The sequence below is a fragment of the Gadus macrocephalus genome, chromosome 6 (genome assembly GCF_031168955.1).
Source record: "Gadus macrocephalus chromosome 6, ASM3116895v1".
Lineage (NCBI taxonomy): Eukaryota > Metazoa > Chordata > Actinopteri > Gadiformes > Gadidae > Gadus > Gadus macrocephalus.
The window spans coordinates 9,458,418-9,481,773 of NC_082387.1; the positions used below are offsets into that span (position 1 = coordinate 9,458,418).

A 23,356-nucleotide genomic window follows, 5' to 3' on the forward strand; every position below is an offset into this window, starting at 1 on the left:
CCCTCCTCTCCTCTCCTCCCTCCCTCCCTCCCCCACCCCTCTTCTCCTCTCCTTCCGTCCCCTCTCCTCTCCTCTCCTCTCCTCTCCTCTCCTCTCCTCCCTCCCTCCTCCCTCCCCCACCCCAGTGTCACGGCTCACAGACCTGGTGAGTAGCGTGCGCAGGGTGCCGGCCCCGGCCCCTCCCCCCGCTGCCCCTGAGGCGGAGGCTCCGCCCCCCAGGCCCGCCGCGGCTCCCGCCCACGCCACCTCGCCACATCCCTCGCGCTCCCCACCCAGCCCCTCCCTTTCCTCCTCCCAGAGTGAGTATGGAGCACAGACCCCCCCCCCCCCCCCCCTCCCACCCTCCTCTGGCCCTTGCTCGCCCCCAGAAAGGGAGAGGGGGGGGGGAGTGCTCGGTATTCCGGTGTGCTGGTGTGTAGATAATGGCTCGTTCTGTGTGTGTCACTCTTTCTCTGCGTACGTGTGTGTGTGTGTTTTGTGTGACTCACTCTCAGACGCCACTTGACATGGCTTTCTATTTTAGCTTGGAGTGTGTAGATAATACTGATAATGCATACTGTGTGTGTGTGCTTGTGTGTGTGTGTGTGTGTGTGTGTGTGTGTGTGTGTGTGTGTTTGTATTTGTGTGAGTGGGCCCATGTGTGCAGCGAGGATAAAAATGACTGAGCATGGAATGGTGGAATGTGAGGTTGTGTGTTGCTTCTCGCTGTATCGTGACCACTGCAGTAATATTTAGATTTAGTGAATTGGTTTGATTCTGCTTCAGGTTGGAACATGGGGTTGCTCAGGTTCCTTGCATCAAGTTCAGCATGGGACGCAACACATGGTTTTAGACTGCCCGAGATTTTGTTATTTATATGCTGGCTGGGTTGCTGGATCATTAGTAGTCAAACAGGATTTGTTTAATTAAACCTTGCTTTGCTTTGCCGTCCTTCATTTTCAATTGTGAGACAAAAACAATTCCAATATTGTTTAATAACGATCTTAAAGGTTAAGGTTAAGTGTATGAAATGATCGCTTTTTCAAGCACATTGGGTGTTAATAGTGCACTTTATGAGTACATGTCTTGTCAAACACGAGGCCTTGCATTTCTAATCTACTACCTAATCCTATTTATTGAAGATATAACGTGTAATGCTGTCGCTATCCGTTTTCGGAAGTTCCGCCTTTTCTATTTTCCTCGACATTATGATTCTGATAACTTGTTATTTTTTAACGCAGCACGCAAGCAAGAAATCATCAAGATCACGGAGCAACTGATAGAGGCGGTCAATAATGGGGACTTTGAAGCATACGCGTGAGTCAGTGTGGTTTTTCACAATGATGGGATAGAGCAGCTTTTTGCCCCGCTGGTGTCTCGAGGCCTGACTGTTCCTCTGAACCCCAGTAAGATCTGTGATCCCGGGCTGACCTCGTTCGAACCAGAGGCCCTGGGGAACCTCGTGGAGGGCATGGATTTCCAGAGATTCTACTTTGAGAACCGTAAGTTGAGACCTTTCATTTTTATTTCAGTTAAGTGCAGTGTTTCTCTCCTTATTTCTGAATATAAATATACATATCCGTCAAGCTTGTTTTGCTCTCATGCATTTTTTTACTTGTTTCGTACTTAATTATACCGCTTGTTTGGTGCATCACATTTTCTTTTCTCCAAAAAAGACACGAGTAAAGAAAAGAAATAACATATTAATAAAATAATTTAGGCGTGAAATTGTAATCAATCAACACTCGACGTAGTTGCTCTGACCTCTCAGAGCTACTCTGTGATACACAAATCTTTCCTCCCCTTACATTAGTAATTAAATAACAATTAGTATTAAAAGTAGTTAAAATGGCTCCTTATTTCCCCCCCACCACCCTTCAGTCCTGGCCAAGAACAGCAAGCCCATCCACACCACCATCCTCAACCCCCACGTGCACCTGATCGGCGAGGACGCGGCCTGCATCGCCTACATCCGCCTCACCCAGTACGTGGACGGCCAGGGCCGGCCGCGCTCCAGCCAGTCGGAGGAGACGCGCGTGTGGCACCGCCGCGAGAGCCGGTGGCAGAACGTGCACTTCCACTGCTCGGGCGCGCCCGCCGCCCCCCTCCAGTGAGGTACGCACCGAGGGGGGGGGGGGGGTCGACTGCAATTTTTGGCGAAAAAAACCCCCCACCAAAGTCGGATGTATAGCCTAGGTTGTTTGAAACCGCGATTGACATTGTACGATATACAGTCAGACAACAGCAAAAAAGACAGCAGTCTATCAAAAAAGAGCACCTTACGCAAAATTGGCCATGGATAATTTTTGGGTGTGGGTACATTTTGTTTGTGGTTATGTGGGTGTATTTTATTTTCAGAAGGGTTAAACAAGGCTAAAAGAAACAAATAATACTCATAATCTTAATCTTATAACCCTTCATGTATCTTGTATTTAGTTATAGTTTAGACAGAGCCTCCTACCGTGATGACCAGGTCTGCATGCTGAAAAAGATAAGGCGGAGAAATCTGGGGTTAGTATTTCTGTACTTGTGACGTCCGACCATGTCATCTCTCGCAGGGGTCCAAGCGCCACCTCGGACCGCAAGAGGTGTGTTTCTGGAGAGAGAGAGAGAGAGAGAGAGAGAGAGAGAAGAGAGAGCGAGCGTGGGAGAGAGAGAGAGAGAGAGAGAGAGAGAGAGCGAGCGAGTGAGAAGAAGAGAGAGCGAGAGACGAGGCTGACTGGATGGAAGAAAATGTCCAGTGCCATAGGGAGGAAGAGGGGGGAGATGTGTGTCTCTGCCTCCTGGAACACCGCGGGAAAAAAAAACCACACACCTGGATTCCATCCCCGACTCCACCCTCTGCCTCCCCAAAGGCGTTTCTCTTTTTCTTTCACTGATACTGCCCCCTAGTGTGAATCCCCTGCACTGCACCAGCCCACCGTCACCAACAGCAACCACCACCCACCTAGGTGTCCAGGTAACTAACATACTGTGCCTCTCAAACTGACTCCAGACAGAGAGGCATCGGAAGGATGGTGGTGGTGGTGGTGGTGGTGGTGGTGGGGGGGGGGGGGTTGGATTAAAGAAAAAAAATTGATCTTGGTGTGCGTTTCCAGATATGGTCTCCCATCCCCCTCCTCCTATGTTACCATGCCAACCCCTGTGTTGCTCCCCTGTGAATGACATAACACATTTGTGACATAAACACCGCACTGGAAATAAAATATGTAAAGTTTTAAGTCAAATATATTATCATTATGTATTATTCATATTATAACTGATTAATATTATCATCATCACACAATTGCAAATGTATATGTAATTTGTATAATTCAGATTTCCTGATGCCAGTGGTTTCTAGATTTTAATATTATCTTCGGTTTTTTTCTTTCTCTATCTTTATAAGAAAGCATGTTTTTCTCTCTCGGTATTCATAGTGGCTGTTTTATATTGTGGCTATTAAGTGGACAATTGATATGGACGTTTTTTTTGTAAATTGCTTCTCGTAAGTAGCCTATATTATCGTACTCGTGTTCAATTAAACCTTTTTGTTCTTTTTGGAAGGGGTTCGTGATGGGTGTCCAGAGTGTGTGCAGGAGAGATTGGACAGCTTGCGTCTCTGGTTTTCGTATTACATTTATTGTACTTATAATAGTTCGGTTTAAGGATCTAATGTTTTTGTTGCAATATCAGCTGCTGGAGATGGGTCGAGCGAAGTCTGGCGTCTTCCCGGTTGAATTGTGAAAAAAATTTACGTCGAGCATGAGTGGCGATGGGTTAGGCCTCCGTTATTTAAGTTTTAACAACATTGTTGTTTTGTGTGCGGAACAGCGTCTCAAGAGAAGCCCAGTGATCAGAATATATCCATTAGCACTGCTGTGGTAGAATCTGAAAGTTGAATATGTTTCAAACCTATTCGGCTGCGAGTACATATCGTAGCCTCGCCTTAACATCCCCACTGATGCTCTCTGATAGCGTTTTACAGTGAACGCTTTCGCCGACCTAGATAGAGCGTTTAAATAGCTTTAACACATTATTTATGTCACTGGAAAAACGCACTGCCAGCTGGCTGTCCCAGCGAGGATCAGAAAATATTCTCGCACACATATACCAAGTTCACAGGCGAACGGTGCAATAACTGGTGCTGAGAGACATTCTGGATTATTATTATTATCTTGAAAAGTTGGTGATGACAGTTTTTAATTTTCCTCCAAGAACATGATGGGAACTGTGAGTGGAAAGGTTTTGCTACCGCTGCCATGAACTAGTGCAGAAGAGGGTAAGTCTCTCCCTTAGTGTGTGCATCCTTCACAGCAGGTAAAGCGTGTGTGTGTGTGTGTGTGTGTGCGTGCGTGCGTGCGTGCGTGCGTGTGTGTGTGTTTTGCGAGAATATAAGTTAGAAGTGGAAGGCTTTATTTCCGAGGACACATCAGGCCTCTGCCATCGCCCTGCTGACTTACTATCCTAATGATTTAAGTGTTTTTCATAAATTGTTGTCGTCATACATTTTTAATGAAATGCTCTTTGAGCCGTGTTAAGTGTTTTTAGCTTTTCTTTTGGCACCTTTTATGTTCTCACTTGTGGCAAGGGTGCTATGTAGAGATTGACAGACCTGCTAGCCAATCAGAGGGCTTGGTGGATGACCATGTGCAACTGGCAGTGTGCTGTGTCTTGGTGGGAACTTTTGGTGGGAAGGACTTAAAGAAAACATGTGTAGGACAGCCCACGAGGCACCGCACGCGGTTTCTTTTGGCGGTAAGACCTCAGGTTTGTATTTATTTTTGTTTATTTATTTATTTATTCGAGCAAATCCTTTTTTTTTTGGGGTTTAGTTTTACGTCTGATCGTGCAATTACTGTTTGAAATTGAACAAAAGGGGACTTAGCTCCGTGTATAAACAGTCAAAGTTTTGAGTTGACTTGACCTTCATCGAGCTGACCACCATGGACACTTTTTTTTTTTTCTTCTTCTTCTGTCGTTGATTTCTAAATGACTTGTTTCACAATCTTAACATAATGCAACATTTTTCAAGCCACAATGAGGTTTGACCTGTTGTGGATACTGGGTAACAATCTATTGTGCTGTGCAAATAGTTGTGTGATGTCACGCGCCCACTGACGGTGGGTCTTTTTGGGTTGGAGCCTGGTTCCTGATTCCATGGTCAATGGTTGTGTGTTTTGAAAGGCGTTCTTGTGTCCATGTTAGCGTGTGAACAGGCCTCGACTCCTAACCGACCCCCTCCAAAAATGTAGAACAAGCAGCATGTACATTATAAAGGTGGTGTTCTTTTCTTTTCTTAGTGTGATAACAAGCCTTGGTGATCAGTATAATAGGATATCCATGTTTAAAACGAGGCAGTACACAGTATACACAACTGCACACTGAATATAACAGCACTGTAGCTGGAATTTTGTTGACATGGCATGACCGTCAATGGAACACATGTTTTTTGGTTTTTCCCTTTTTCATTTGGTCTATTTTCTACTGAATGCTGTTATACTTAACCTCTCTCTATACATTTTCTGAGCTTTTTAAGTGCATATAGCTATTTTTGTCTCAAGATGATATAATGAAGATGATATTGATGTTATGGAGGATTATATTAATGACATAGGCACTAGGGATGACTTTGAGGATGACTGTGATGTAACTGATGATCATTTAGCATGCTTTTCTATTGGGGCCCTGTGTTGTCGGTGCAAACGGTCTGTCTTTTCTTAAAAGGATCAGAGGGTCACTTTTAACTCTCCCTGATTCATGGCACTTACATCGAATCCACTGCTTACAATGTGCAAGATAACATACATACATCAAAATAATTTAAAAAAAATCATGTATTTCTCCATTCAGCATCCCTTTACTTACTTCCAGTGTTATAACTCAATAAGGCAGAAAGGAGAAATCAGGAAAGAATAAAAAAAACATTGAATCTATTTTGTTGTATATTTTGCAGTTAAAGATGCAGGGAATACATTAAGCTGTTTCCCCTTTTGCACTAGATGTACCCAGAGTATGATACAGTAAAGGCAGTAGGTCTTTCTACAAAGTGAGGGAAAGTGCTATCGCTCCAAGACCATGGTCATCGCCCTCCCTTCTGCTCCCTCTCTCTCTCTCTCTCTCTCCCCAGCGACCTATGCCAGTTGCACTGACAATACAGAGGCTAGTTTCCTCGTGTAGGGTTTCCCCAGATCTCTCCCGGTGTTTTTTTCCGTTCCAATCCATAGTCGGCCATCGATCCGCAGATCACGGCTCTTATAGTTCCTCCATTGTCTTTTCTTTCTTTTTCCATGTCGGTTTGATTTTCTTCTTCAGTGTTAAATCTACTAGTGGTCCTCTAGGTCTCAGATTCTCTGGATTATTGCTCTGTTCTCTTAACGTGCTTCACGTAATTCTCTTACTTCAAGACAATGTGTTAAAAGTGTTATCAATAAACTGAAGATTTAAATATAAATTATGCTCGCCGCCTTTGGTTGACACACACACACAAACAACTCAATTTATAAAGTGATGAGGTCCACTGGTTAGGATATGATTTAATTTTGAGAAAGTTTATCCCTTTACGTTGGTCGACAGTCAGTCAATGCATTTGTAATGTGGATTATCCAGAGGTTTTATTTCAAACATAACTTTTCAGACTAGTTTTTGGCTGGTTCTTGTCATTTCATGTCAGGGCCTGCTGGCCGCCAAGGCCTTATGGGACACAAGTTAAAATGTTTCCAAATGTCCACAGCAACCCAAAAAGAACTGTTGCTAAATTTATTTTGACAGCAACACATTTACATGGAACAGATACACGTAAGCCTGCACTATATAAACTTTCACTGCGGATATCATTTTTGTTCTAAATGTTGTGACATGAGTCTACACGATTAAGCAAATCAGGCCAGATGAACCCAGGGATTTCGCTCACAATCAACTTTGGTTGATCATCGTATACATATTTAATGAGATACTTTATAGCTAAGCACACTAGCGACCTCTCATGGCCAGAATAATCTCCAGAAAGCATTGGCTTTTTGGCACGACATTGTGTCATTATATTTCTATCGAATGGATGGATTGCTTTTGTTCCACAGACATTTAATAACTTGCATTATGTTTGACTAACCCTGGAGCGAAAAAGTAGATTCAAAGAAGGATCAAATCATACCATTAAAAAAAAAAAAGTAGTCCTAAATATTTGTACAACAGTAACCATTGCATTCATCAAAATAAATAACCAATAAATAACAAAGACAAAAAACAAACTGGAAAATGTATTGAATCGACACCTCGGGTCGACAAAAGTGTCGCCTTCATAGTCTCAGCCCTGTAAACGACACGTTTTCACCCGAGGAATCCTCCCGATCGATCCAACGTCAAACCAGTTTCACCAGTCTCTCGCTGGCCTCCCACAGTTTCCTCGCCACGCCCGAGTCCTTGGCGAAGGGCCGCAGGCCGGCCGGCCGGCAGTCCACAAAGTAGCCCCCGCTGTGTTTGGCGGCGGCGTCCGACACGGCGCAGTGCACCACCGTCTGGGCGCCCATCTCGCACGGCACACAGAACATCCACATGATCACCTGCATCAGCATCCGGAACAGGAAGGAGTAGTGGCACGTCCAGCCGCTCTGGACGAACCCTGCAGCACAGGCGCGGGGACGGGGGGGGGACGGGACAGAGAACAACGTGTGAGGACGATGGGAACCGGAGGGGACCGTTTGCTCCACGTAAGGTGCTCTCACGTGAAGCACATGCACACCACAGCCTTACGCTGGTTGTCATTTTAGTTATACGTCAAGAGATCGAACCACTTGTTTTTTTATGGAAGGCCATGACATCATTTATCTGTGTTTATATACATTTATGTCTGACCTATTTATGTCAGAGTGAGAACTCGCACAACAATATCTAAGAGTTTCTCCATCTGCATCGACTCTGCAGCATATGGTCAACATCACCTACTGCCTGATCTTATGCATAAAGAGCCACTCTAAAAATATGAATAACATTCAATCACAAAGGACCTTAGTGATGGAACCAACCCAACAGATTAAGGCTTAGTTATGGTTGTATGAACGCAAGGCGGAGCCTCCTTGCGTCCACCACGAGGGCCTGAAGTGCGCCTCCCAAAGATGTTAACCTTGCATGGAGGTGACGCAGCAGCAAAGGCTGTGATTGGTCCGCTAACGTGAACCCGGTGTAAACCAAGACGCAGAACCATAACAGGTTCACGACTCCGTCGAAGCGTCTGCGTGGTCATTGCGTTGCGTCAACGTCCGGTCCAACCCTAACTAAGCCTTTTACACTGCATGCATCCTGTGTGGCCACACAACCCCATGCATGCCACAAGAACCACCATACCCTGAACATCTAGGGCCCCGCTCCAACGCCATCTCACCTGGGTGCACGGCGTAGGCGGTCACCCCTTTGGCCTCGCCCATGCGCGCCAGCTCCTGGGTGAAGTAGATGTTGGCCAGCTTGCTGCGGCAGTAGGTGAAGAAGGGCAGCAGGTTGTAGTTGAGGTCCTGGAAGTCCAGCTTTTGGTACTTGTAGTTGGAGCAGGTGAGGGTGACCACGCGGCTGGGCGCGCACTCCTTCAGCCGCGGCAACAGCGTGTTGGTGAGGAGGAAGTGACCCAGGTGGTTGACCCCGAAACACATGCTGAAGCCGTCGTCCGTCCAGTCCAGCACGCTGGGCATGGCTGAGGAAGGGAGGATTAGGAGTAGAGCAAAGAGATGATGATGAGTGTTATATAAGTGATGAGTATCGTATAATATAATATCGTTATTATATTCACTCAGATCAGCACAATCTGAGAGGTCAAGGCCTCTCGGAACTTCCTTAAGGTCTCACAACCTAGTGAAATTTGACTACAGCAGCACATTCGCTTCTCCCACTATGCATGAAATGAATGCATCCTACTAGTTTGTCATTTAGCAGATGCTTTTATCCAGAATTAACGCTAACAACACCAGTCATTAATGAGCAAGTAGAGTTTGGGCTTAGGCTTCTTGCTCAGGGATCCCAACAGGTAGAAATTGTGGTTCAAACCTAGAAACTTTCGGACTGACCACCGAAGACTTTCCTAATCGGATGCATTTGGATGGATGGACATCAGCTTGTTTGGTTGGTTATCACATGGTATGTGTTTAACCTATATGTTGTCCTTCATAAATGTATGTGGACGACATTCTCCTCACCTGCATTGTTGACCAGAATGTCCAGTCTCTTCTCTCTCTGCAGAAAACTCTTGCAGAACTCTCTCACTGAGCGTAGGTTGGCCAAATCGAGCTCCATGTGGGAGACATTCAGACTGTGGCTCTTGAACTTGATCTCTCTCACCGCTTTTTCAGACTTGTCTGTATCTCGACATGCAATGATAACACGGGCGCCTCGCATTGCCAAGGCGATCGCTGTTTCTTTGCCTATGCCAGAACTTCCACCTTAAAAGAAGACAGGTGGGCATTAAGTGGCATGCATTTAAACAGTATTGAGGCATGGAACATTTGAGGTGACAGCTAATGAATTACGATACCAATGATAAGAGTGCTATACTGTTAAGAACATGTTCTCTGTTAATAGCTGTTAATAAACCGTTTATGTTGTGAACATTACCTGTGATGATGACGGTTTTTCCATCAAGTCTCTTCAGGTCCGTGCAGTATCTTCTCTTTTTTAACCATTTTAGAATAAAAAATGAAACCAAGGAGGCGATAATCGTGTAAAGAAGATACATCCTCCTGCCTGTGGGGTTAGCTGCACTATCAGAAGCGCTTCAACCTGGAGATGTGGGACAGTGAGAGAGCTATCCTGGTGGCTCGTCTTTTACAATTGATCTCGACGATAAGGTCTGTTTCAGAGCACTTTCTCTCGGTGCAGCGAATATCAAATCAAGTGCGTTTATATATCTAGCATAACACAGACTGTAGAAGGAGACCGTTATTATGCTTGGCTTGAAAGAGATGACAGCTGAAATTGACATTGCCTTCTTCCTCATCTCCTTCTTCTTCTGCTTCTTCTTCTTCTCCTTCGCGTTGTTGTGGCTACATGTTGTTAGGCCGACATCGCCCTCTGCTGGTAAATAGGCTGCAAAACTCGTTCCCTTCTCAACTCATTCATATTTTAAAAAAGAACAATAATTAAAACTTGACATACCACCTTATTATCTAAGCCTCTGTTCAATTAAGGAAAACGTTGATTAACGTAACTTTTTAAAACATGGGAATTGTATTTTCCCTTCTAGTATATTCAAATTATTAGCTATCAAAATAAATCTATAAACTGTTAGGGCTCCCACAATTTTAAAACCCCATATTATACATTTATACATTTAAGGCATCAAAAGGTTTAGCTCCTCAATGTGATTGCTCATGTTCATTTTGTAATGGTGGGGTTGCAAACCACAATTTCATCTTAAATCATTCTCTTTTTAGTTGTATTCAATGATATTTAACTAGCAGGTTAATCTACACCCATGGGTAACCTCATCTCACTGATATTAAAAAAACTATTTTGAAAGAGTCACCTGTGCTTACAAAGAAGGACAGCATGAAAAGAACCCACATGCTAATAATAATAATAAATATTAATAAATGCTGTTGCAAGAAAGACACTAAATCAATATTTCAAGATAATTTCTACTTGTATAGCTGGCCAGACAGTTTACAATATGAATCAAACTCAACAGAGTCCTCCTGCCCCCAGTTTCTGCGTTCCCTTGACTGGGGTTTCGCTGAATAGTATGTATTTCTAAGTCAATGTTGACCTTTCATCATAGGCCTGTGTATAAACTGCTGTTAATATGTAACGTTGAATAGATTCCCTCTCATAAATTAGAAAATCGTTTTTTAGCAGACAAGTAGCCTTAAATCATTTTGCTGACAAGTAAGCATGTCAGCAAAGTAGCTGTGAAGTTGCTCTAAAAAATAAAAAATACCAAGGAGACCTCGACATGATGGGGATGATGACATTCAAGTCTAAAGAAACTTTCCTTCTCTTTGGGTTATTTCTCACTTGCGTATCCAATGCCGTTGGTAAGCAACCTTTCAAACGACTTCTAGGCTTAGAACATTAAATGTACACTGTAGACTAAGCTATTTTTCAATGTTGGTAAACAGATTTTAGGTTTCTAGGACCTTTTATAGTCATCTTTAATTAAAAAAAAAAAAGAAAAATAATTTATTAATAATAGTAATTCTTAACTGGTACCAAGATCAGGCAGTATGCTGGTGAACTGAAAAGATAATTAGCTTAAAATAAAATAGCAAGGCCTTAACCTTTGCGTTATGTCGTGAGGAACGTTAATGTGTTGAATGCATGTGAGTGAAACCATGTTACATATTCAAGTGAATCTTACTGAAATGAACAGGCCAGACATGCAGAAGCAAGTGTGGGCTCACTTGGGAGGAATGCTCTTGCAGCACAACATGCGTGTCGTTGCAGAACTGCTGTGCAGACTACGACCAATTCTGTCTGCAGCCGTTTCCATATTCGGCCTCCATGTTGGGTGGAAGTATTTTCACATTATCCAATATCACCTTCCCACCCACTGAGCGCATCCTCTGCAGGTGGGTGTTGCACATTTGTTGTAACCCGACCCATGCTGTTAAGATAATGTTTAAATTTGTAAAGCGCCTTTGGCCCAATGTATGTACTGTATGTGCTACACATAGGCCTATCAGGGTGGGTGGGGTTTAAGAGTATCCTCAAGTGTATTAAAGGTGTTGTAGGTAAGCTTTAAGAGCATAATTAGAATGTTATTTGGAAGTGCCATAGCCACCACTCAGCTATTAGTGAGTGAGATGTGCTGTTCGTGTGATACGAAGGCCGCTAGAGGAGGCAATTTCGATTTTAGGAAGTTCCATCAATGTTTTTTGGTGGTTTAGTTTCAAATTCTTGCTCTCTTCTGCTCACTCTCTTTACAACTCTTGAACCTGTTTTGTTTCAGGTATAAGGGTGGGATTGTCATCGAGGGGTTTGTTAATGCAGAGGGACATGCCCATTGTATCACACCTTTGCTGTTTGAGACGGGCTGGGTGCCGTTTGACGTATCAACCGATGGAGTCAATTTTGACCGATCCGGCGAGTATCTTTCGGGTAAGGGAGTCATAATTGTTATTTGTGCTTAATTTGTGATCTACTATCTGTTATGTTCAAGGGTTTTAATTGTCAACCCATTTTAAACACGAAAATCAACACATTCTTTTACTAAAGTCACAAAGAAATAAAAATCGTAACGTTTTCCTTTGTTATTCACATAGTAAAAACCCCATTATTCACCCAATCATTACCAGTTGTAAATGGAAAAAAATACATAATATTTTGGAAGCCAAATGCACTTTCAATTCAACCTGTTTTTTGTCTGGATTTTAGTCCACCCTGGCCTACTGGATCCAGCTCTGACGGCCATTCTGGCAAACGTCACACGGTGGCAGTATTACGGCACACCAAACACAGTACTCGGAGAACTGCAGATGACATGGAACAGCGCGCTGATCATCTCAGCAGAGAGGGTCAACATTGAGCTATGGGGTTACAGGGAGGTGAACAGCACACCTGGGACAGGAAGGGGGAACACAAACCCCTTAAAGGCTGAATGGACTTACCTCTACTCACTTGGCAAGAACCTGTCCAACTCCGGGGTCTTCAGCTTCCTCCCCAAGCCCACGCAGAAGCCGCTCTCCGACTGGGAGCTGGGCAGTATTCACGTACGGTCGGCCTCCCACGCGGATGGAGCAAGGTATAACCAAACTCCTAACCCAGGGGTCAGAAGGCTAACCCTGCCCTAACCCAACAATCTGACAACAAAACAATTCTGATTATGACGTGACATGAAACCAATCCCTTCAGACATAGACGTTCCATAGTCTGCTTAGTTTACTCTTTGGCGTTTTTTTTTTATCAACGCTAATGTTACTGGGTTGAAAGATCCTTAATTCAAACCCGATGTAAACAACCTAATCTTGAGCAAGACGCTTAGCTCAATTTACTTTTTTGGCCGTGAACTAAACCTGCTCTTCCAGGAACGTACAGGGGCTGTGGAGTGAGGAGCACACTATGGCCTGGCATCTGGAACAGGCCTTCAGAGATGACTCCGCTGGCTGGGCCCTAGCCAAGTGTTTGCAGTGGGACACCTATGAGAACAGCCTGCCCAACTTCCTGGAAGAGCTCAAGGACTGTCCCTGTACTCTGGCTCAGGCCCGTGCGGACACGGGGAGGTTTGAAGCAAGTAACCCCTTAACAACTAAATAAGTAATAATAATATTTCTGTGGAGAAAGGTTAGAGGAATATAAATCCATTAGGGTGACACTTAAGTCTGTCAAATGCATTATTCATTTGTTTAGCGGTCACATTTATAATTTATTTTTTGTACTAACAATTTAGGGTAACATTGAGCATAAATTACAAATACTAGACATGTAGTAGTATAAAATATTTGCCCTTCTTGCGATAATGATGTCATCCACCTGGTTGTCTCAGGCCGATTATAGTTGTGACATGGATAAGGGCAGTGTGTGCATCTATCATCCTGGAGGCTTTCACTGTGTGAGATCCATTCAAGCCAGGTTATAACATTTGATTTATTATTCAAGATAATATATTTAGACTAATATGGCATACAGTGTGTTGCTTACGTTTCATTCTTGCTACTTTTTTTTTCTCGCAGTCCCACCTATGGATCAGGGCAGCAGTGTTGCTACGACAAGACGGGGGCCCAGATCCTGAGCGGGGACTCGACTAGCGGCAGCAGCCCAGATCGAGTGCACGAAATGGGCTCCCTTCCCTACAGAGTTGCTACACGTGTCCCCGGGTTCTCTCACTGGCTCGCAGATGTTCAAAGCAATTTCTACTGTTGTCTCTGGTCTGATCACTGTGACGTATACTTTGCGCGCCGGTCCTCCATGGACTGCCGGAGATATGAACCACCGAGATCAGGTTAGAAGACGCTATTGGCCGAGTGATCGGAGCTAGAAGATGGTTGGATACATGTAAATCGTTGAAGCCTGTAGAAAACACTATACACCTGCTCATACTTTCTGAGAATTCTTTACGCTTAAACACATTGTTGAAGAGTTATTTATTTTGAACGATGTTAGTGGTATTCTTTGTAACATGCAAATGGAGAGCTGTACAACGTTAATCCTTGTCTTAATCTGGACAAAGGATAGTTCAATTCTCCTTTAAGAAAAAAGGCAACCATAATCAGTAACATTTAATACACGAGCATCGAAGTATAGGATCAGTTCTCCGCTTGTTCACTTGTTTGGCTGTAATTGTGTTGAAGCCTCTCAATGTTTGTTTTTTAATTGTCTATACATGGGATAGATCTTGCTTATCATTCAATGATTGAAAAATAAGTTGTCAGTCAAGCCACAACAACCTCGCTGTGCTTTGCACGTAAACTAGAGTAAACCACCAAGTTTCAGATAAATCGATATTTATATATGTACTTGGGTCTTTGCTGAATAGGTAACGAGATTCGCCAGAACTGAATGTTGCTTTGGTTTTGTTGTTCAACAGGTGTGGTTATTGGGGACGGCAATTTTGTGACATTTGACAACCTGGAGTACACCTTTAACGGGAGGGGAGAGTATGACCTGGTGACCTCCCCAGACAAAGAGCTCAGTGTTCAGGTCAGAACAGAGCAGGTGAAACTCAAGAGCGGTACGTTACTACACAGAGTCAACGCAGTGTCTGTCCATCGTTTTCACATGTTTTTAGATTCTTTCACAACAATATGAGTAAAATAACATATATCACTGTAAGAATACTTGCATTGTGAATGACAGCTCAGCAGACGTCTCTCTTACTCCTCTTTTTACGCTGCCTCCCGATTTTAAAAATTACGTGATTGCCACTTTCACTTTCATAAAAAATTGACTTGTTTTTTTTATGTAAAAAAAAAAAGGAAAATCTTAATTGAACATGAATATGAAAAAATATTTTTGACCAAAAGAAGGGGATGAGAATGCTTGTTATCATCAAGTCCTCTGTGATCTCGTCGACGGTCCTCCAGGGGCCTTGAGGGAGGCCACGCGGCTCTGCTCTGTGGCCATGAGAGAGGGCTCCTCAGACGTGGTAGAGGTGCGTCTAGCCGGGGGCCAGATGGGCAGCTTGCAGGTGCTACGGAACCAGAGGGCCATGCCATTCACCGAGCAGAGCAGGATGGACCTTCACGGTGAGTTGCCATGACGACCACAATATTCTCTGCGGTTGTAGTGCGAATAGGAATAGGGTTGAATTATTCTCCTTATCTATATATATTCGGTTTTGCCATTAAACCTAAAGCTTGCATTGTTTGAGTGAAAGATTGAATGTATTGTGAGGATGTTTTCATCATGCCAAACTTCATAAACTAGGCAGAGAACAAACAATTGGCCATGAGACGATGTAGCTGCATAACTTTCTTCATGGCCTCTTCCATTGGTACAATTTAAGTGTTGAAGGAACAATATACAGGACTGCGTGCCTGCGTTACCGGTACCCCTTCCCTGACTATGTCCATTGCGTTGACTAGCCAGTTTTAACCAGGCCAGTTTGCTATGAAGGTATTATTGTAGCAAAAGTCTTTAGCACCTGTAACTGCAGAATTTGAATGCGTACACTAAAGTCACAGTAAATTTGAAGTCGTATATATTTATTTTGCATGTGTACTCTAAAGTCACAAATGTGTAACAGTACATTTGTAGTCGTAAAAAAAATATAAATATTTTTTATACCATTGTAAACACAAAATAGGGTCTACGAGTACGCTAATCTGTGTTACAGGTGCACAAATCCTTTTGCTACAATTATTGCAGCGCAGTTGGTGCAAAACACATTCGCACACCCGTGTTTCATAATCTGAGAACATGCCCAAAAGGTGTGCATTCGTAAACCCAAATTTGAACAAATGCATCAGAAGTTGCACATCTGTGAACGCTATGTTAATTCAGCATTTTAATGAGCGAGCACAAAACCATTTTACAACTGCTCGAATCTGCTCCTGCAAGTCTCAGCTGTGGGGTTTTTTGCAGGTTGTTTTGCAACACCCCTAGGTGGTAAATGTGTAGCAAAAGTATTCGTATCCGTAGATGACAGAGCGTCCGTGAGCGGGACAAAATAGTCCCGCCCATAATTTCCTAATCCAATGAAAATCGCCGGCAGGGATGCATTTCTCAAATTACAGTGACGGCTGGTGGTGATTTTGGGTGGGTGGGCTAAAGAATGCATTACATTTATCAAAACTTCACAAGGTGACGCCATGAGGTCACCTTTATATCTCTGTTCATAACTTTCATATAATGTGAATGATTTTTAAACAAGATTAAGGTGTAGAGAAAGGCTTTTCTTTATTTGAAGCACAATTATAAATAAAAAGAAAAATAAGGTGTTTAAAGTGCTTCACTGAGCTGAAATTGAACATTTCGAACTAAACCATTAAGCAAAATAAAACTTTTTTTGTGCTTAAAGTATTACACAATTAAAATGTTGACTGGTCTCCCTTTGCGCAAAATGCGGCTGTAGACGATCACACACTCTTTGGTAGAGACGTCTGTGTCGCCGTCAATCATGAAGGACATGTAGGCCTATGTGGCGTTTCCGACGTCCGCAGCTGTCTTTTGCTTTAAGGTGTCGCCCATTAGGCCTACTGCAATGAATTGTGCACATGCCATCTCATTGCTATAGGCCTACGTCGGGTTGATGTTTAATCCATTTCTCTTCATGAGAATAATTTCGGATTTAAATTGAGAATGGCAACTCCTCTTTGGCAATGTTGTATGCAACATTAAATGAGATCATTTCCGATTCCTTAGAGAACCTTATTGTTACTGCCTGTCGCTGAAATGCAGCTTGGAGAGGGGCCACTATCTCTACACACTTGTCACGTCATGTTGGGTTATTTAGACAGCTTTTTAAATGTTTCGATACGAAACGTAGTTGACCCGCTTACAAATGCACTATTACCGGCCATATTCTGACCGCACTCCTGACAGTAAATCTGTACATCGTTTGGTTGATGTGTCCCCAATCTTTTCACTTCCAATTTTTCCTCCAAAGACATTAAAGAAAACCGATTAGAAAGTAAATAATCCACTTCATTCATTTTCATGCTAACGCCCGCCATACTGCACTTGCGCTACTGTGCTGTGATTAGTCGAAGGACACTGTACTGTAGCTACTGTGCTAGGTCAGCCTTTGGGCTAAACTAATTTAGCCCAAATGGGAAGCATATGAAGGGGGCGTGTCAGGGCACCTGTCAATCAAACGTCAATGGAAGCTTACGCTACTGCGCTTGGGCTGAATACATTTAGCCCATTCACAGGAAAAAAAACGAAGATATATATATCCTGGGTTTTTCTGTCACTTTTTGGTGCTGTTGCTCCTTTAGGTTCTACCAAAATTTAAAACAATATGTTCTAAGTTTTTAATAATATTTTTTTTATTTTCACTGTAAGAGGGCTTAGCCCTGTTAGCCCATTTATACCAGCCGTCCCTGACTGGGACCCATCGCGTGCCAGCCATGGAGCTATAAAGATCGCAGCATTCTTAGCGCGGTACGTTTCTTTCTGGAGAAGTGAAGAGGGCGTCTTACTGAACGGAGGTGGGTATCCTACATTATGTAAAATGAAATGACTTAGTTCAAGGGAATTCTCCCCAAAGTATTGCATTAACATTTCTGAATTTATGTTATGGCGACCATTAAAATACATTCAAGGACATTTGCGGCATGTTAATGAAATACTTTGGGGGGAATTCACTTGAACTAAGTCATTTCATTTAACATAATGTAGGATACCCATCTCCGTTCAGTAGGACGCCCTCTTCACTTCTCCAGAAATAAACGTATCCCGTGCTGAGTATGCTGCGATCTTTATAGCTCCATGGCTGGCACGGGGTGGGTCCCAGACAGTGTAATTTGAGAAATGCATCCCTGCCGGCGATTTTCATTGGATTAGGAAATTATGGGCGGGACTATTTTGTCCCGCTCACGGACGCTCTGTCATCTACGGATACGAATACTTTTGCTACACATTTACCACCTAGGGGTGTTGCAAAACAACCTGCAAAAAACCCCACAGCTGAGACTTGCAGGAGCAGATTCGAGCAGTTGTAAAATGGTTTTGTGCTCGCTCATTAAAATGCTGAATTAACATAGCGTTCACAGATGTGCAACTTCTGATGCATTTGTTCAAATTTGGGTTTACGAATGCACACCTTTTGGGCATGTTCTCAGATTATGAAACACGGGTGTGCGAATGTGTTTTGCACCAACTGCGCTGCAATAATTGTAGCAAAAGGATTTGTGCACCTGTAACACAGATTAGCGTACTCGTAGACCCTATTTTGTGTTTACAATGGTATAAAAAATATTTATATTTTTTTTACGACTACAAATGTACTGTTACACATTTGTGACTTTAGAGTACACATGCAAAATAAATATATACGACTTCAAATTTACTGTGACTTTAGTGTACGCATTCAAATTCTGCAGTTACAGGTGCTAAAGACTTTTGCTACAATAATACCTTCATAGTTTGCCAGCGGAAACGAAGGCAGAGACGTCCATGCATGAATAATGGCAAAAATGTCTGCTCTTGAATAACTTTCTATTTGTTTGTTTTTATGATCGCTGCTTGATATTTTCTTAACCCATGGAGCTCCCACTCCAGTACTCTGACTGCGCAAGCTTGAGCATGCTGCAGTTCACTTAGCGACCACAGGGGCCAGTATTAAGAAGGAATTTCTGATTCTCACACACAGTATTTTTTAAAAGTATTTAAATAATTGTCAACGTAAGTATGAATCTCTTTGTCTCCTCGTCTTATATCTAGGGGTGTTCGTGTCCTCGCCCTGTCCGGAGAACGTGACAGTGATGTTCGCCTCGGGAGTGGGGCTGGAGGTTCGTGCCTACCAGGGTTTGATGACTGTGACAGTGTTACTACCCACCGCTTACACCAACCACACCCATGGACTGCTGGGCCAGATGAACTCTGACCTCTCAGATGACCTGCAAACCCGTCTGGGGCAGGTTCTCCCCTCAGCCAATGCTACACCTGAGGGCATCTTTAGCTTTGGAGCTAGCTGTAAGTGAATGAAGAATGGCTTTGTTTAGCCGGCATTTCTGGTCTCATAATGTGTGTGTGTTTACCCTTCATTTCTGATTCCTATTTCTAACCTTGGTTGTGCAGCACTATAACTCTTTTCTTGTAGCTACTCCAATCATCCTATATTGTGAACTCCGGATAAAAGCGTCGGCTTAAAGAGTTTCCTGTTTAATCGGTTGAAACAAAGCAAAAACACAGTTTCTCGCAAGTGGCGAAGACTAAACCTCGAGTCCAATCCGAGCATCATTTCAGAAAACGTAAGATTCCGGGGAAGTTCTTTCATCTCTTAAAAAACATCTGATATCCATGTATGTATTATTCACAGGGGACATTTTAAACGAGACCTCCCTTTTCACGTATGACTCAAAGTATCTGCTGGACACTCACACCCGCACGCCAGACAGCGGCTCCGGCCTCACCCCAGCCCTCGATGTTCCTGAGGACGCGGGCGGGCCCCCGGCGGAAGACACGCTCAGGGTCTTCCAGATCCACCAGGCCCTCCAACAAACTCTGCAGCCAGGTACGCCGGCCGCGGGCTGATCACCATGGAAACACTGTGGTTGACATTCTGGGACGTTGCTATGAGCATGTTATAGTGATGATCCACGTGAAAAATATTTTTGACAAATAAAAATGTTCTGACATACATATTGAATAACACGTTTATAGATGAGTTCTCATGTGCTCATTGTGATTCGGGTCTTCCCTTACCCCCCCCCCCCCCCCCCCCCCCCCCCCTCAGTGGTGGCTTGTGGGTGGCTGCCATCACCGAGGAACGGCACCAAGCATGGGAAACTCTACATCCAGGGGGGAAACCTGAGTTTCTCCTGTGGCGATGGCTCCACGTTGACGGGTTCCCCCCAGCGCTCCTGCCTCCCCGACGGCTCCTGGTCCGGAGAGCAGGCCTATTGCACATGAAGTCGGCCTTCTGATTCCTGAGATCATTTGAGTGACGACGCAGGTGAAGCTGTGATTCATAGGCGGACCCTTTTCTGTTATGTCCATACTGCGTAGCATTGTGTCCATTTAATATTAAAGAACTCCTGACTTGAAACCAACACGTATTTGGCTTTTACCTGTTTATAGTGTCGCTGTTTAGATCCGATAGGGTACACATGGGTCCTGTTTTGTGAATGATTTGACATTCACTTTTTTGCTGTTTGAGACGTTACTTCTTTAATCCTGTAAATTGATGAAATGTGTTTTATTCATAACTTCAAATACATGCCCTAACAAAAGTTTTGTTTGCATTGAAAAGTTACATAGTATCCTCTATATTGAGCACTGGATAATTAATAAATGTATCCCTAGGTTGTATTCTGGAGGTCTTTTACAAACGTGCTTAGAATGTAATGATCAGTAAATAATACAGTTTGGTATGTTTACGAATGAAATGCCGATAGCCCATAAGATTTGTGAAAGGCATTTGGTATTATTTAATTTTCTCGACACTTTGGAAGAACAGATTCCAGCTGGGTTGCTCAGACAGGACCTGAGCCACAAAGATCCTAATGCAGCAATGGGGATTGGCACGGCTTTGTGTTTTGGAAATGGAAACCTTCTGCGTTTCTTCTCATGTTTCAAGTTTCCCGTTGCGACCACCAGGTGGCAATGTTTCCCAATGCATTACGATCTTAAGGCAGAGAAAGCACCCAAGAGGAGAGGGTAGTGTTTGTTCTACATAAATCGTGGATATATTTTAACAGGTTGGTTATTCATTTCAAGACGGGCACTTTCTCTGAGTTATGTTTCATCTGCAGGATTCAAATTAAAAGAAGAACCCGCCAAAAACCTCTTCCCATATATCATTTTCATAACCTGATGGTCACGGTCAAGGTTGCCATGGCTGAGCCCAGATAATGGGCATATAGCAGAAACCAGAGTCGATCACAGAGTCACAAACACACCACTTACTCACCTCCAGCTAACCCTAACTGGCAACTTCTAAGGAGTAGGCTTTTCACTTCTCCAATCCGCCTGCAGTGGGTTCAGGACCTCTGCAGCTGGGTTGAGCTTCTCTAGAAAAGAAAGGATATAGAGGAGGAAGGAATAAACTATTACTTCCAAATCCAAAACACTGTCCCCTCTTCCCTCTACCTCCGGGCCTGGTGAACCGTGAATGCTGGTTTTGTTAACGCTATACAGACATTCTCTTGGATTGATATCTTGGACGAATGCAATTCCCAGTATTGATCAGATTTGGACCATATTCCATGCTGGTTCACAGCTGAACTCAATTAGATTAGGTTTCCATCTCCTCCATTATGCAAATATAACTATTTGAGATCCATGGTAGATACCGATGAGAGTCATACTTCTCTGGAGAGATCCAAAAAGCAGTTGAAATGTTAAACTTTTCAAAGGCATTCCTGCACGGCCTTGAGGCGCTTCTTGTCCTTCCCCTGTATGGGCGGTAGAGCATTAAATATCTTATCATTGTTTCTCAGATCGCTTCAGAAGCCACGATCCAGCTCACCTGGAGCGGAGCCCCGGCCTGTTTTAGATCACATGGTTTGGAGGGTCTGTGCCCGTGGAAGTAGTGACATGTAGTGACATTTGCGCTAAAGAAAATGGCACATTCTCTTCCAATAGCCAGGCAAAGTGAGTGTGAGAGAAGTTGTCGTGGTTGTGCTTCAGGATGATAAAGTCACCGTATTTTATATGATGCAAAGTATCCTTACACACACACACACACACACACACACACACACACACACACACACACACACACACACACACACACACACACACACACACACACACACACACACACACACACACACACACACACACAGCAAAGTGAGTGTTAGAGAAGTTCTCGGTGGTTGTGCTTCATGATGATAAAGTCACCATATTTTATGCGATGCAAAGTATCCTCACACACACACACACACACACACACACACACACACACACACACACACACACACACACACACACAGACACACACACACACAGACGCACACACACACCGGTGTCACGCCCGCCTGCTACTGTCATTAAACAAATCAGCGGCAGCTAAGCCTCAAATTGGCCCGGGGCGTTTAGTGGCAGGTGGTGCATGGTCACCTTCACATTACAACAGCACCTCTGGCCGTGTAAACACGACATGGAGCGGGGGAGTCCCGCTCACACACAGGTATACACATGGACATACAGTGTGTGTGTGTGTGTGTGTGTGTGTATGTATGCAGGCATGCACGCGCAAGCATAAGTATGCACATGTGAACAGACACACACGCATACACACACATGACGGTGAACACACACACCCCCTGACAGACACACACATTTATACACCCGCACACACCCTCACCCTCGACCCTTCATGAGTCACCGTGTCACAGTGTGTCGCAGCGCGGCAGCTGTTAGAAGAGAAATATTGACATATAATATCAATAATGGGCCGTCCAGTTTGTCTTCTGTCCAGTGAGACTGTCCGTATTGACGAGGGGGCGGAGCCACAGGTGACACAAAGTTGTGTGGGAAACAGCGTTTGCGGCAAACAAATGCAGATCCTGGAAGAGTTACGATGACGACCCTGTGAGACTGATGGGACTGGGAAGCTGCTGCTTCTGGAGCGCATCGACTGATGTAGGAGGCTCCGCCACGTTCCAACCATCAATTTTAATATCTTGTTGAGCAGCAGGTGTAGGAGGGTGTGTGTGTCGGTGTGTGCGTGTGTGTGTGTGTGTGTGTGTGTGTGTGTGTGTGTGTGTGTGTGTGTGTGTGTGTGTGTGTGTGTGTGTGTGTGTGTGTGTGTGTGTGTGTGTGTGTGTGTAGGGCAGTGTGTGTGTGTGTGTGTGTGTGTGTGTGTGTGTGTGTGTGTGTGTGTGTGTGGAGGGCAGTGTGTGTGTGTGTGGGGGGGGGGGGCAGTGTGTGTGTGTGTCGGGGGCGGTGGGTGTGTGTCTGATGATCTATGTTTATGTGAAGAGAAAGGTGTGTGTGTGTGTGTGTGTGTGTGTGTGTGTGCGTGATACAAAGACCTTGGGAGGTTGTTTGATCGCAGTAACGGTAGACAGATACGTGGGGACCAGAGGAGGGAGGCCTTCCATCATGGAGTGGCCCGGCTGGTGACCACTTTCTGCACGTTGTGGCTGTGAGAACAACCCCCCTGGCTGCAGTCCATACCGGCCTGCTGCAGAACCACACGCTCCGCCCAGTGATGCTCCAATATGAATACGCCTCCTGCGAAGGGAGGAGAAGCAGGAGTCCAGGTGATGACTGTGGATAATGGAGCGAGGGAAGCGAAAGGGGGGGGAGAGAGGGAGAGGTTTAGGAGAGAGGGAGAGTTTCCTTCCCCAGCTGGAAAGGAAGCAACACA

The 23,356-nt window shown here is 44.2% G+C and overlaps 3 protein-coding genes across 24 annotated transcripts in view; 2 read left to right on the forward strand and 1 right to left on the reverse strand.

The window, feature by feature from the left end:
- camk2b1 (calcium/calmodulin-dependent protein kinase (CaM kinase) II beta 1) overlaps window positions 1–7,130 on the forward strand; it is a 59,228-nt gene extending 52,098 nt beyond the window's left edge. For 11 of the 21 annotated variants that reach the window (XM_060053941.1, XM_060053944.1, XM_060053945.1 and 8 more), the window contains 4 exons: window positions 1,221–1,296; window positions 1,387–1,481; window positions 1,861–2,094; window positions 2,538–7,130. In XM_060053941.1, coding sequence (XP_059909924.1) covers window positions 1,221–1,296; window positions 1,387–1,481; window positions 1,861–2,093 — 404 coding nt within the window. In that variant the 3' untranslated portion in view covers window position 2,094; window positions 2,538–7,130. Of the gene's footprint in view, window positions 1–125; window positions 300–1,220; window positions 1,297–1,386; window positions 1,482–1,860; window positions 2,095–2,537 lie in introns of all 21 variants that reach the window. The other 10 variants (XM_060053952.1, XM_060053933.1, XM_060053935.1 and 7 more) reach the window with 1 other exon arrangement.
- Window positions 6,092–9,995, reverse strand: si:dkey-174n20.1 (uncharacterized protein LOC796174 homolog). The gene is made up of 4 exons (XM_060053956.1): window positions 9,556–9,995; window positions 9,141–9,383; window positions 8,339–8,641; window positions 6,092–7,579 (listed from the first exon to the last, which is right to left on the reverse strand). Exons 1-4 carry the CDS (start codon window positions 9,674–9,676, stop codon window positions 7,320–7,322), a joined length of 927 nt encoding a protein of 308 aa, XP_059909939.1. The 5' UTR covers window positions 9,677–9,995; the 3' UTR covers window positions 6,092–7,319.
- Window positions 9,996–10,580: 585 nt separating this feature from the next.
- LOC132459418 (sushi domain-containing protein 2-like) lies at window positions 10,581–20,086 on the forward strand. Of its 2 annotated transcripts, none has more exons than XM_060053930.1 (12): window positions 10,581–10,973; window positions 11,309–11,507; window positions 11,888–12,036; window positions 12,313–12,679; window positions 12,963–13,164; window positions 13,421–13,506; window positions 13,608–13,876; window positions 14,462–14,605; window positions 14,958–15,119; window positions 18,760–19,011; window positions 19,358–19,552; window positions 19,775–20,086. In XM_060053930.1, exons 1-12 carry the CDS (start codon window positions 10,892–10,894, stop codon window positions 19,948–19,950), a joined length of 2,283 nt encoding a protein of 760 aa, XP_059909913.1. In that variant the 5' UTR covers window positions 10,581–10,891; the 3' UTR covers window positions 19,951–20,086. The 2 variants fall into 2 exon arrangements, with proteins under 2 accessions (XP_059909913.1, XP_059909914.1); XM_060053931.1 differs by having other exon boundaries at window positions 10,663–10,973; window positions 11,383–11,507.
- Window positions 20,087–23,356: the final 3,270 nt, after the last annotated feature.

What these genes read in the sequence shown, in the direction of transcription:
- LOC132459418 (XM_060053930.1), top strand. Translation starts at nt 10,892, where the DNA reads ATGATGGGGATGATGACATTCAAGTCTAAAGAAACTTTCCTTCTCTTT. An exon ending in ATCCGGCGAGTATCTTTCGG is followed by an intron (nt 12,037 to 12,312) that starts GTAAGGGAGTCA and finishes TCTGGATTTTAG; the next exon opens with TCCACCCTGGCCTACTGGAT. An exon ending in GAGCAGGATGGACCTTCACG is followed by an intron (nt 15,120 to 18,759) that starts GTGAGTTGCCAT and finishes TCTTATATCTAG; the next exon opens with GGGTGTTCGTGTCCTCGCCC.
- si:dkey-174n20.1 (XM_060053956.1), bottom strand. Translation starts at nt 9,676, where the DNA reads ATGTATCTTCTTTACACGATTATCGCCTCCTTGGTTTCATTTTTTATT. An exon ending in AAAAACCGTCATCATCACAG is followed by an intron (nt 9,384 to 9,555) that starts GTAATGTTCACA and finishes TCTTCTTTTAAG; the next exon opens with GTGGAAGTTCTGGCATAGGC. An exon ending in CATTCTGGTCAACAATGCAG is followed by an intron (nt 8,642 to 9,140) that starts GTGAGGAGAATG and finishes TCCCTTCCTCAG; the next exon opens with CCATGCCCAGCGTGCTGGAC.